The following is a 12,767-nucleotide window of genomic DNA, read 5'->3' on the forward strand; positions in this document are numbered from 1 at the left end:
TCTGTTGTGCTTACTAAGAAATAAAATGGTTGGGCCATCCCTCCAATTATTCATTTATCTCCTTGACTGCAGTTGCTTGAAGGACTGTGAACCTGAAAGATTTGAAGGAGAATAGTTGGAGACATTCCACTGAACAGAGAGGTAGTGTGCCTGATAATACATACAAGTAGTAATGACAATGATTTTGTTGCAGGAAAGCTACAGAGCCTTCCTTTAAATTGAAGGAAAAATAGTAAACTATTGTCTGCCTTATCCCCTTGTACTTAATTTTAATTACTCCCTATGAATGCAGGGTTTCTGGATTTTAAGAACATCAGTTTGTGAATGACTAATAAAAAAGATCTCCATTTTGCTAAACGCTTCGCCATCTATATGCAATTTGTTCCATGTTTCTGCAAAGTGAGCTTTATACTATGTTTGGCTACCATATGCAGCAAACTAGTGACTTCTATTGTTGATGTCAAAGGTCAGATTGTCTTGTCCTATTCAACTCATGGCCTTTTTTCTGCGGTCCCAGGAACATTCAAATGAAGGTCCTCAGTGCTTTCTAGTCAGGATGGATTCATGGAATGTATGCAATTTAATGCCCGAGGATTAGTCAATTGTAGGAATTTGGGAGCAAGTATTATAGAAGTAAAGTCATGGAATATGGTGAAAGAGATTGCAGTCTGATCTCATCAGGCGATTCTTGAGGACATAGTTTTGCAGCTGACTAAATTGGTGTAGTAATGCAGCAAATTTACAGGTAAATAAATTACTTCTAAACATGTACATGTTTGGTACTTAAAAACTTCTATTTTTTTTACTGCTTTAAAAATATGTGATCTTGAATACTGCTTGTTGATCCATGTGTTTTTCTGACTACGTATGCAGTGGATGTTCTGACAATGGGTTACAACTTCTAGACAAAGATTGATTTTCCTTATCTGCTAGTTCAGGTGAATGTCTTTATATAAAGCAGCTTCAAGTTTTATTTTTGCTGGTATTTTCTTGCTCTCCAGTTTTTTTTCTTAAAACAAATTCAAGTACAAGCCAACTAAAGCTGTCTTCAGTTCATCATGCATCTTTTTGTTACATGATCTAATACATGGGAAACTGGTAACTTTTAGCCTATCCGCCCCGCTTCCCTCCTTGTGATTGATGCTTCAATTTCATCCCATTGTAGCCATAAGGGAATCTGATTCTCAATTTTTACTACTTTATTACTTTCTCTTTGTTGCTCATTTTCATTGTTTTATGCTATGTTTAATAATCAGATTTGAGTCCTTAGTAGTTAGTATGTGCATGAAACTATGATAAGATCAATTTGTTACATTTTAAAATTATATGCTATCTATTACTTTTACTTAGAAATCTTTACCCTTGATCTTCCTTAAATAGAGAAATGCCCTTTCTTTAGTTAAATGTTGCCTTATCTGTTCATCTTTGTTATTTTTACCCGCGTGTGTGACCTGTGTGTTTGTATGTATGGGTGTGGGTGTGGGAAGAGGTTGAATGCATATAAATAAAGCACACATACATGGTGAATTACTGAAACAATCACCAAGACACCAACAGTAGCAGCCAAAATTGATAATCTAATGAACTCATGATAAAATAATTCAGGGATTTGTCTGTTTATTGTAGTCTAAAACCAAAGGTCATGTAGCTTGAGATTATTATTACTCTATACTAGTTTTCTTAACTCACTATTAGATATGACAAAACAAGCTCGATTATGATGTACTATTTAAACATTAATAGATAGATATCACTTGCAATGAGATGAAACCAAACTGAATGACTCATCACCCGAATATGATTTGAAAACCCGTTTTTCACCTCTAGGACGACGAGTGCATGACATGTGACTTCAATTGAAGCATGCATGTACCCACATATGATTGAACTTAGAAGGAACAGCTTGTAGCATCAGGCACCCTTAGAGTGCCTTTTTTACCTTGGAAACCTTAATAATAATAGGCTAAAAAAGCTAAAGGAAGAAGAATAAAAAATGGTTTGTCCTTACTTGCACGCTAGGTTATGGTTCATTCCAAGCTAAATCATGTGGTTTTAGCTTATGACTCTTCCAACCCCACATGTTTTAGAACCTTTCCACATTAGTTAGTTTAACAAGTACTTTGCATGATTCTCTTTGGGGGCCCATAGCTAGGTCATCCTTTAATACATTACAACTGTCTGGCCCATTATTACCATTTCAGGTTTCCTCTTTTTCACACTATTTATGGCCCACTATCATCTTTGTCTCCAATGGATTAGGTTACTTTTTTATTTTAATAAAAATAAAAATATTTGTTAAGGTTATAATTGTGCTATTTAGAGTCTAGCTAGCTTCTTAAATGAGCAAAGGATGTTGACCTTATTTGAAGTTTGAGTCTTGACATAAAATTTTAATCCTATAATCAATACTTGTATTCTTGATCATTTATGTTTTGTTTTTCATTATTTTATGCGTGTGCATAATATTAAATAGAGTATATGAAAACATGTCATTTTATATTTTTATTTGTTTAATCTTCTTTAATAAAAATGTACTATTGTACTGTGTAATATGTTCAGTATAGAGAGCATTATTCATTTTTTTTTTTTTGGATAGGAATATACAAAAAAGTTAGGATATTTTTCCCTCAAAACTAAACTCTACTCCGTGCCATAGAAATCATGATTGGCGTATCCTAATTCCTAAATAACCTATACAATAAAGAGAAAAAAACATACATATTTATTAATTTGCCAATTCAATAAATCATTGTCCATACCTTCATTATTACCGCATGGAAAGACAAATGAATATGGGTAGAAAGCATGCAAAAACCAATGTGACTAATTTGGTATGATTTTGTTACACCTTGAATTTATGTTTGCCGAATTTTTCCTCTTTTTGGAGGATTAAATCATAGTACTTCAATTATATGAGATGTCTTTCATGATTGATCTTGCTCAACTCAGCTATTGGTTGGAAGAAATCAAAGTTGTTCTTCAATTATTAGTATTTGCCACTGTATTACTAGCCAAAAACCTCAATTAATTATAAATAATTTAGGGGATATGATTTTTTGTTGTGTACGAGTACAAATAATTAAGACAGTAATTAAAGGGAAAAGTAGTAGTATCAATCATCGTATAAAATTACAATATTCTGATTCCTTTTCACTTTAATTGATGTCTTAATTGTGGGTTAATTGTGTAAGTTTCTATGGCCAAAGTCCAAAGTAGCTCAACTGCTATTAGTGCCCAAATGAAGAAATTGCTCGGGCAACTTCAGAAAGAGAAAGCAACTAACCAACAAGTACGAACATACCTTACAACTCGTTTGGTAGGTGTTAATAAAATACAATAACGCTAATGAATTTAAACGAGAGTTTTATGAAAAGTTTGATTGTAAATATCCATGGGGATAACACTCCATTCTTATATGAAGTATGTGTTTATTTTCATGTGTGTGATTAGATGGTAATAAAAATATAAACGAGGATGGATAGACATTGCCATAAACATTGACATGCGACTTTTCCATAAAACTACTTACAAAGTTTATTATCATCTACCAAACATATTCCAACATGGATTTTGCATATATATTCTAATGGTGGACGTTGTTATCCAAACCAGAAGTTCTGACTTCCCACATGATGAACATGAAAACAGCTAACCAAACAAAGTACTACTAACTACTCTTTAGTCTTTACTACCACTAGTACTTCAAACCTTTTTGGTTTTGTTAAATTGTACGTTTGGCGGGAATTTATTACCTTTCTAACGTCAACCGACACCAACTATTTATAATTCAGAGAAGGGAAAAAAAAAAGTTGGAAGGTGTTTGGGGGTTGAATTTCAGGTAGATTTGGTGATCATATAGTATATGAACGTGACTTCTTTCTATATGTATGTTCATCTTCTTAAAACTAGATCCGAGGGTTACCGATGAACATCATTACATCCAACGGTCTTTAAGGTGTTTCTCGTGGAACCCATGATCAATTTAGTTGGCCCACCCCTTTTTTTAGTTAATAAAATATTCCACCAATTGAATACTTATTGTATAGATCAGTAAACATGGTTTAATCATTATCCATGACTTACTTAGCTTAAGATATTAGTAATACTTGGTATTTGGGCTAATGAATAGTGATATTCTCATTTTATACATGTTTTAATCGCAATTGCATAGATTCACTAAACAACATTATCACAATACTATTTTTTCAACAGAATTACTAAAATTTACCACCAAGTCTTCATAGGATTCCTTATTTTGTTATGCTTTTATTAGATACTTGTTGTATATGATAATATGACATACATATGCAACAAATAATTATTGCTCAAAAAACCCATAATTCTCATATAAGTAACCCACTCTCAACAAATATCGATCAGAGATAGATTTATCATTGCTCGGTCACGTAGTCGGACACCCGGTAAGGCATACATACACAACATCACTTTCACTATAAGCAAGCCATAAAAAATGTAAAGTGAACAACAGATGGAGAACATAGCGTGGGGTATAATATTAATTTAGTTGGAAATAAAGCAGAGTAACGGACTTTGGCGTGTGTTTCTGAATTTTATCTGATTCTCTTCAATTCTCTTCTCTCTCAATCACAATATTTACTCATTTTCTTAAATTCTTTCTCTTTCTCTCTCTTCTTTCTCTCTCCTCTTTTTGATGCGTGAACTTCAGAGCATCTACATTTCTCAAGAAACTCAGATTAAATAACAACTATTTCTTTCACGAGTATTCTAAGTTTACAACAACTTAAAGAAACTTATCAATGTTGGTTCTTTTTCTTTTTTGATTCTTACTTATTTAATGTTGATTGATTGGATTCTTCTTGTTACTTCTTTATTTGATCCATTTTTCGTCCTTTTCGATTTGATTGATTGATTGATCACGCCATTTTCGATTTTCATGTACTCCATTTTTTATTTTCACTATCATACATAATTTTTTATTATTTTGTCATGGAATTGGTTGAACAAGAAACCAAAATGTTAATCTCAAATTATACAATGCAGGTGATTTTGAATGGTGGGTGATATGCATTGTTGAGCAATCTGCTAATCACGGAATAGATCTAAGCTCGTAAATTTGTCGAAATAACTTGATCATTTATAAATACAGGTGAATTTTATTCTTAATTTTCACATATTCAAAAGTTTTTTTTTTAAAAATAAATTTTTATACAATGTCTCAGTTTTTTTGTGTTCTTTAGCTTATATATTTTGTTTGGGTGTGATTTGCATAATAGGATTTGTTGAAATGAGTTGGAATCAACATATGGAGTCACATTATGTTGGGAGCAATGCTCCTTACAATAGTGCTGGAAGTTTCATGGATTTTTTCGCCGGTCTTACATATGATCATGTCAATTATATCTTTTCTGGTACACAAATCCAGGTGCAAATACTAAAACTTTGTTTCTGTGTATTACTTTTATCTAAATTTGGTGAATTTGCGGTATAAATGTTTGTTGGGTTGCTTGAAATGATGCATTAGCTCATTGGGTTGGGTTTCTGAGTGGTTGCAGGATACTGCATTTTCACCGGTCAGTGCTGGTTATTATAAATTCGGGTATTCAGATCCTGGGGCGTCTCAGTATTATAATAACACTCCGTCGTTTGAGGTTTTTGATCACATAGTGGATTGTACTGATGAATACACCCGAAGACCTGCTGAGTTCCCTTCTCGCGAGCAGACTGCTGCTGCAAATCATCAGTCACAAAGAATGCCAAACATGAATGTAAATTCAAGCAGTCGAGATTGTAAGTTTTGAAATTCTTTCTGGTGGAATAGTATCTGATATATGTAGGTCTGTATCAAGATTTCTATGCATTGGAAAATATGTGGTTGCTGTCCTGTTGACTGGTGTTCATGATATAGTTTCCTGATTTATTTCAAGTTGGAAAGTGGTGTTATGGAAGTTGGTTGTAATTTGAGGCAATGATGCCACATTGTCGCTCCACTTCTTGAAAACAGGCTAATATCAAATGATGTAGCTTGGATTTTCTGACTACATATTGTCTCGGACAAGATGCATTTCATTTTCAAAACAGGGGCTTTACTATTGAAGGATCTTCGTCAATTAGCGCATAACTTTGATTGTTATTATGCATGTGTTTTAACAGTATGCGTCTTCGTATGCCACATATTCTGAGCAGATTGTTGAGAAAGTATTGTTATCATATGAAAGTTTTTTAGCAATCATTGAATTATACGGAATAATACTTATGTAGATTGTGTGCTTTACTGTATTGATCTTAAACATATACTGTATGATTTTGTCTGTTCACTAGGCTGCATTCTTGTAGGATCCTAATTTCTGTGTCTTGTTTATGTGGAAAATTAGTAAAGCTTTATCTATCAATTTATATCAGTCTAAGAAATAAACACTATGAAATTTTGTGGTTTTGTTTATTATGGCCTAATGTCGCATATGTTATTGGATATTTGGGGTAGCTTTTATTCCAGGATTTGTCAAGCTTTTGTTCTCTCAAGTTTTATGGTTGCTTAAAGCATTATGTTGACTCATTACTCTTGAACTTTCAGGTCCTAGGGGTCATCACAATTCTCAAGATTACCAGGTAATATTTGCTGTTCATTTATTGACCCTTATTTGCATAAATTATGTAATAGACTAATAAGTCACTTAGTCAGTATCTCGTTCTGGTTCTGTATGAGGTACCTGTGACTTCATGAGTTCATGGTTAAGGTTGATACATGATGTCAAACTAACTTAGTTTCTGCGATTTATTTAAGTTTTGGTAAAGATATTCAGACATTCAACACATCACAAAATTCACAATTTACTAGTATAAAGCTTCTCACTATGAGTATTTAACATAGGAAACTCTGCTCCCCTTTCTTAAAGTCTGTCATTCTACTTTGAGATGTTGGCACAATTTCTTTTCGAGCTCCTGCTTTGAAAACCATAAGCTAATATATCTGCATCTAATTGATATTGCCTCGTGAAATTATGAAGTCGATGCACAATGTCATTTAATGTATTTGTATGCAGGCTGTTTGGCAAGACCATATAGATCCAGACAGCATGACTTATGAGGTTTGGCATCTCTCTCTTCTTTTAGGCCCCCCACCCGGCCACCCCCCCCCCCCCCCCTTTTTTTTTTGTGTGTGTTTCTTTGTACATTTCGTGCATACTTTCTTGTGTCCTTGTTGATGTGAATGATAAGTAAACTGAGTCAAGTTTTTTGATTTTACTGGTATGATATACAGATTAGACAATTGTAGATTAGTTCCTGTTCTTAATTTAAAGACCTTTATAGCTATATATGAACAAATATACGTCTTTGTCATGAAATGTGGAAGTGTTAAGCTTGTGTAAATGAGTATTTGAAACCTTTTATGGAAGAACCTTAAATTTTCAAGTATTTGAACCCCAGGTTTCTGGATTTAAATGAGTGAAATATGGAAGTGGAATTTGAAAGAGAACATTCATCAAACCAAGTCCATGACTCTGTAACAGTTGCACCATTTTTTAATTTTTTTTTTTTTTTTTTTTTTTAATTTTTTTTTTACCTTCATAGGACTACAACAGTACAACTGGATTGGGGTTATTGCATGATTTATGAATGGATTTTATAAATCTTGTACTATGAACTTTAGATGGCTAGATTACTTCTTTTCAGAAGGTTAACATTGGCTATAATAGAATGGTAGTCAGAACTTATGGTAATTTTAACTATTCTTTATTTTCTGGATGGTGTCCCTCATCCCCTTCTTTCATCAAAATTCTGATGAATATGTCTCTCTTCTTTTAATTATGCAGGAATTACTTGAGTTGGGCGAAGCAGTTGGAACTCATAGTCGAGGTCTTTCCCAAGAACAGATTTCCCTGCTCCCAATCTCAAAGTTCAAATGCTGTTTCTTAAGAAAAAGGTGTCGATCAGAAAGGTAATGATGTAGTTTATGTACATCAGCTGCACTTTTTATTTATTTATAAGCGCAAATATGCTACGTATTAAATTAAATGATGATCTGCTGTGATCGTCTCCCTTTTACCTCTCTTGTAAAGAAAAATTTAAGGGCATCTTGTCAGAATAATATTCAGCATATTCTATGCACTATTAATCTTTATCCAGTATAGTCTGCAATTCCTTCATTTGCAATGGTGGTTTAGCAGGGGAAATGTAGATATGCCCATATAAAAACTTTAGCTTTATAAAAGCTAAAATGAAGAAAAAGTATGAACAGAAACATTGACTGAGTTCCAGTTGCAACAAGTGATTTAAGCTCACAGAACTCTTCTTGTTGAAATGGTTGTTGGAGTTCTGGCAAGCGGGCAACTGACAGAACATTCCCTGCTTCACTCTTCTAGATAAACATGCCCAATATTTATGAAGTTACTAATGTGCAACCTCCTGTGAACTTGCTAATATCACAAAATTTGACTCAATGCTAGTTTATTGATTTCATGAATTGTCTTCTGTAATATGCTACAGTATATGTATTGAGCTTTGACTACAATTTTCTCTGTTTCATGAATGCCAATGTGGTTCAGAACATAATCTGCTCTGATGGTTCAGAACATAATCTGCTCTGATTTGTTTCTGGTTTTTCTTTTATTTAAGTGTCATTCTTTAACTTATGTGCTATTATTGCTCATCAGTTGCTAATTTAACAGCTTATGTGTTTCTGTTTGAAGCAGATGTGTAATTTGTCAGATGGAATACAAACGTAGAGATCGTCTAATAACTCTTCCCTGCAAACACAAGTATCATGTGGGCTGTGGAACCAAATGGCTAAGCATCAATAAGGTATAACAGCATCATCACTTCATAATTTGACGACATATATATGATCCCTACTTACTGCTGCCAATCTTGTCCTTTTTCAGGCTTGCCCGATCTGTTACACAGAAGTGTTCATTGGTGCAGCCAAAAAGTTAAAGTAGCTGCTGGGGTTTAGCATAAAAGAAGAGAATGTTCATTCGTTATTCTTTTTCGACTTGGTGGTTATTTCTCTCTTATAGATCCTTCTTTCATTCCTCACTTTCCTTTAGTAGGTTTGTCAGTTGTTAGTTCATGCTAGTGAACTTACATTAGAGCTATAGACTTTGGATCCATAGGCATATGGGTTTCCAAAATGACCGAGGTTTGTCTTTGTGGGCGCTTTATGATTTCCATTAAAGCTGTAGTAGAATACTTGTACAGGTTTTTTTCATGGCACATTGGTACTCATGAGTTCCTCAATAGAAAATCAGAAAACTTGAAATTAAGCCACAGATCAGCTAGATTGTGTGAAATCATACACCTGTTCAGCTTTTTACATGTATTAATTAATTTTTAACTTATGCGAAGTATAATTTTATTATTGTGGTACATGCATATGGGCCTTAAGTAGACTCCCATTGACCATCATCCTGTCTTAGGCCCTAAGTCCACCTAGGTGGAAGATTCACTTCCATATTTAACAAATTTTAATGATTTAATAAATAAATTGGGCAATGAGGACCTTCGTTGAGACTCATAGGGCCCTGAGTCCATGTAAATTTTTGTAAGCCATTAGATATATGTTACAGTAATTACTGCAGTTGGACTATTGGTCCTAGATAGAGGTTTAAAAACCACATTCAACCCAACCCGATTCGAAACTGGTACGATAAATATTCGATTCAAATTTCGACTTGAGTGGACACGATAATTTAACGTGACTCAAGTTTTAAAATAGTCTTGTCCTCACCGAACCCGATCTGAACATTTGAATTGACTCTTATAGTCCTAAATTCGTCAGTGGCTTATGTGCCTTTAAATTTAAATGGTTAATATGTATTGAAAGGCAGATGAAAAAATTAGAGGGAAACTTCTTTATAGGTGATGATTACTTGATGAGTACTACGGAGTATTGCGTAACTATTCAATTCCTAACTGCAAGACCCATCAATCTTTCTCTTCTCAGATGTGATTTCTCTGTTTTATTTTTACTGTCTCCGATGTATAAAAGGGTGTTTCAGGTTGATTTTTTTCACCGAGTAATTTGCATTTCGTCTTAGTATTCTGTGGAAATGTGTAGTATACTAAAATTGCACCATTGTTGTATCCAGAATAATTATCTGCTGAAATTCAGGGACAAAGCTAGCTTGTTTCACCTTTCTTGAGTTCATGCCCTTGTAAACCTTGTTTAATTCAACAATCTTATTCTATCGTTTTTTAATACTTAAACTTTTATCATGCACATATTAAAATTAATTAAATCACCTACAATTATGTGATGATTAAATCAATTAAGCCACTAAGGGGTAGTGGTAGCTGGTAAGCATAATTGGTAAAGTAGCAATGTAACATGATTAAAGGTAGCGGTCTTTGTTTAAGGTTCTTTAAAAGCACTTAGGTTGACTACAGGTCAACGCAATAGGCTAATAATAAGTCATGTGGAAGATACAATATACTACGGGAGAAATATCAATTTATGACTTAGATTGTTGGCTAATGAATGTCGTCAAGAAGTTGTTGGCTTACTTTGAGGTTGTTGTTTCTTACTATGTGTATCGAGAAACTAATCGTGTAACAGATTATGTTGCAGCTATAGGCCATCAAATTACAAGCTATGTAATCATTGACCCTAATATAGATGCTAAGTTTTCTTCTTTTATTTCTTAAGATAAGTTAGTATACAGTCTTAACTTTCTTAAGAGAAGACTTACCTAACTTTTGTATTTTTTCTTTAAAAAAAATTAAAAAATTAAAGGTTAACTTTATAAGTTGCTTTTGTCATAAATTGTTACTTAAAAATTTTTAATTTGCTAATCTACTGGGCCATTTGCCACCTACTATGTATAGTATTTTTTTTCGCTTTTGAGACTTGAACATGCATATTCTTTCTAAATCAACTCCATTATTTCTAATTTCACACTTTATTCAATCTACTACTCCGTATATGTATATAAAGTGTGTGTATTTCCTTAATTTTTTTTAGTTGAGACTTTTTGACTTACAACATTATTTTCAAATTTTACTTTGATCTCTTTTGTGCTATATGATTATATGTATCAATGTATGATAAAATGTTGTCATGCAATTTCTCGTAAGAATCATTCAATGTATATATTGATATATTCATAATGTCATATAATTATTACTTATTGATAATTAGAAATATTAATAAGAAGCGTATTTCGGTGAGTTTACCCGGAAAGTATTCAATTTGTTGTTCACTTCTTCATTGTCTCATCATGCCAAGCCATTCTAGGCAGTTTTGCAGTAGTACAATATAATTGTAGTCAGTCAATATATATATTAATATACTTTTATGTTTTGGTAGTCCTTTAGTTCTTACTCTATAGTTTATAACTAGTCTTTTAGTGTGTCCGTGCTCACAAATTTCATTCGAAATCAGCAAAGAGTAGCCCATAGCCTCTTGCAACAATGCAAGATGATTCAACCAGAACTAGCTCCTCATCAGAGATTCAACCAGCAGCCACAAGTCCTAATCATTCCTTGATGGTGGGACATCAACCATAGGCTACAATATCATTACAATTTTAACTCATTTAATTGTGGTGTGGCTACAAGATTTTGCATGTTCATGTAGTTTTTAATCCAGGCACTGATACAAAATCACTACGCTATACAACAATTGAGAAATCGATCTATGCATAGGAAGTACCTGGTGTATAGTGCTGGTGGTATGAAGCACAGCTTCAACTTTATGTTGAATTCAATGCTGCTGCTTCTTACGTGGGTTTGTATTTTGGCTCCCACCTAAATGGGACACACCAAGCCAAGAAAGTTTTAGAAATCGGAACCTGGAGTTGTGTTAGAAAGTTTTAGAAATCATTTGATTTAATTCTCAACTTTGATGCAGAGAATACTTCAGAGGAAGGCAAAGCTTTGGAAAACAATCAACTTGGGAATTCAAGCTAAATAAATCTTCACAATCCAGAGCAGTTGCAAACCTGAATTAGAATAACATGTAATAATGTTACATGTTGTTGTCTTGTTGAGTGTTATATTGTTGTTGAGTGTTGTATTGTTGTTGAATGTTAAGCCAGTTTTAAAATTTATAGTTATTAAGAGTCGTAAGACATATGTAGATGTTAAATCGTTTTGATCCAAATCGGGTTCTAAACACTATTTGTTGAAGAATGCATAGTTTCTCAGGGAGAGTAACTTGTATTTTCTCGTTTTCTTGAGTATAAATGTTCTCGTCAACCTATATGGCTATATGTAATCATCAAATGGGTGTTTGGTTCTGAGCTTATTGGAGAGTTGTTTGACTATTTCAAAAAGTTTTTTTTTGGAGTTTTTAATTAAGAGCTTTATACAAAAGTTTATTTTAGGTGTTTGGTTATGAGCTTTTAGTTTTTTGGTTTTCATTAAACTCTAAAATAGCTTAAAACAAAGTAGCTATTTGCCAAACACATTTGCACAAAACAACCAATTAAAACCATCTATTCAAAATAGCTAATGCAGATGAGTAAACAATTAATAGCTAGTCACAGCAGCTGCTACGGCAGCTAATAACTAAAAGCTAGTTGTCAAACAAGACCAAAATCTTCTAGGAACTAAAAACGGGGCAATTGAAGCTAAGGCGGATGATTTATCAATTATGGAGCCCAAAATAAAAAACATTCGAAACATAGATTAAACTGCGTTTCAAAGACAAAAATGACATACTCCTATACAACACAGGAACATGTTTAAGCAACTAAGGGCTTGTTCTCATTGACTGAACTGAACTGAACTGAACTGAACTCAGCTGAACTGAACTGAACTGAACTGAAATGAATATTTTATGAGAGAAG

General features: G+C 33.3%; 1 protein-coding gene across 3 annotated transcripts; it reads left to right on the forward strand.

Annotated features, from left to right (window-relative positions):
• The first annotated feature begins 920 nt into the window (after nucleotides 1–920).
• On the forward strand, nucleotides 921–9,268 carry LOC145605632 (E3 ubiquitin-protein ligase BIG BROTHER-like). 3 transcript variants are annotated; one of them, XM_081661705.1, is made up of 9 exons: nucleotides 921–938; nucleotides 5,023–5,128; nucleotides 5,256–5,404; nucleotides 5,535–5,769; nucleotides 6,554–6,588; nucleotides 7,023–7,067; nucleotides 7,794–7,918; nucleotides 8,673–8,781; nucleotides 8,862–9,268. In XM_081661705.1, the coding sequence occupies exons 3-9, from the start codon at nucleotides 5,267–5,269 to the stop codon at nucleotides 8,916–8,918; spliced, it is 744 nt and encodes a 247-aa protein (XP_081517831.1). In that variant the 5' UTR covers nucleotides 921–938; nucleotides 5,023–5,128; nucleotides 5,256–5,266; the 3' UTR covers nucleotides 8,919–9,268. The 3 variants fall into 3 exon arrangements, with proteins under 3 accessions (XP_081517831.1, XP_081517829.1, XP_081517830.1); XM_081661703.1 differs by lacking the exon at nucleotides 921–938 and adding an exon at nucleotides 4,595–4,780; XM_081661704.1 differs by lacking the exon at nucleotides 921–938 and adding an exon at nucleotides 4,793–4,917.
• The last annotated feature ends 3,499 nt before the right edge of the window (nucleotides 9,269–12,767 follow it).

This window comes from Chenopodium album, chromosome 22 (assembly GCF_948465745.1).
Source record: "Chenopodium album chromosome 22, dcCheAlbu1.1, whole genome shotgun sequence".
In the NCBI taxonomy this organism is placed as follows: Eukaryota; Viridiplantae; Streptophyta; class Magnoliopsida; order Caryophyllales; family Amaranthaceae; genus Chenopodium; species Chenopodium album.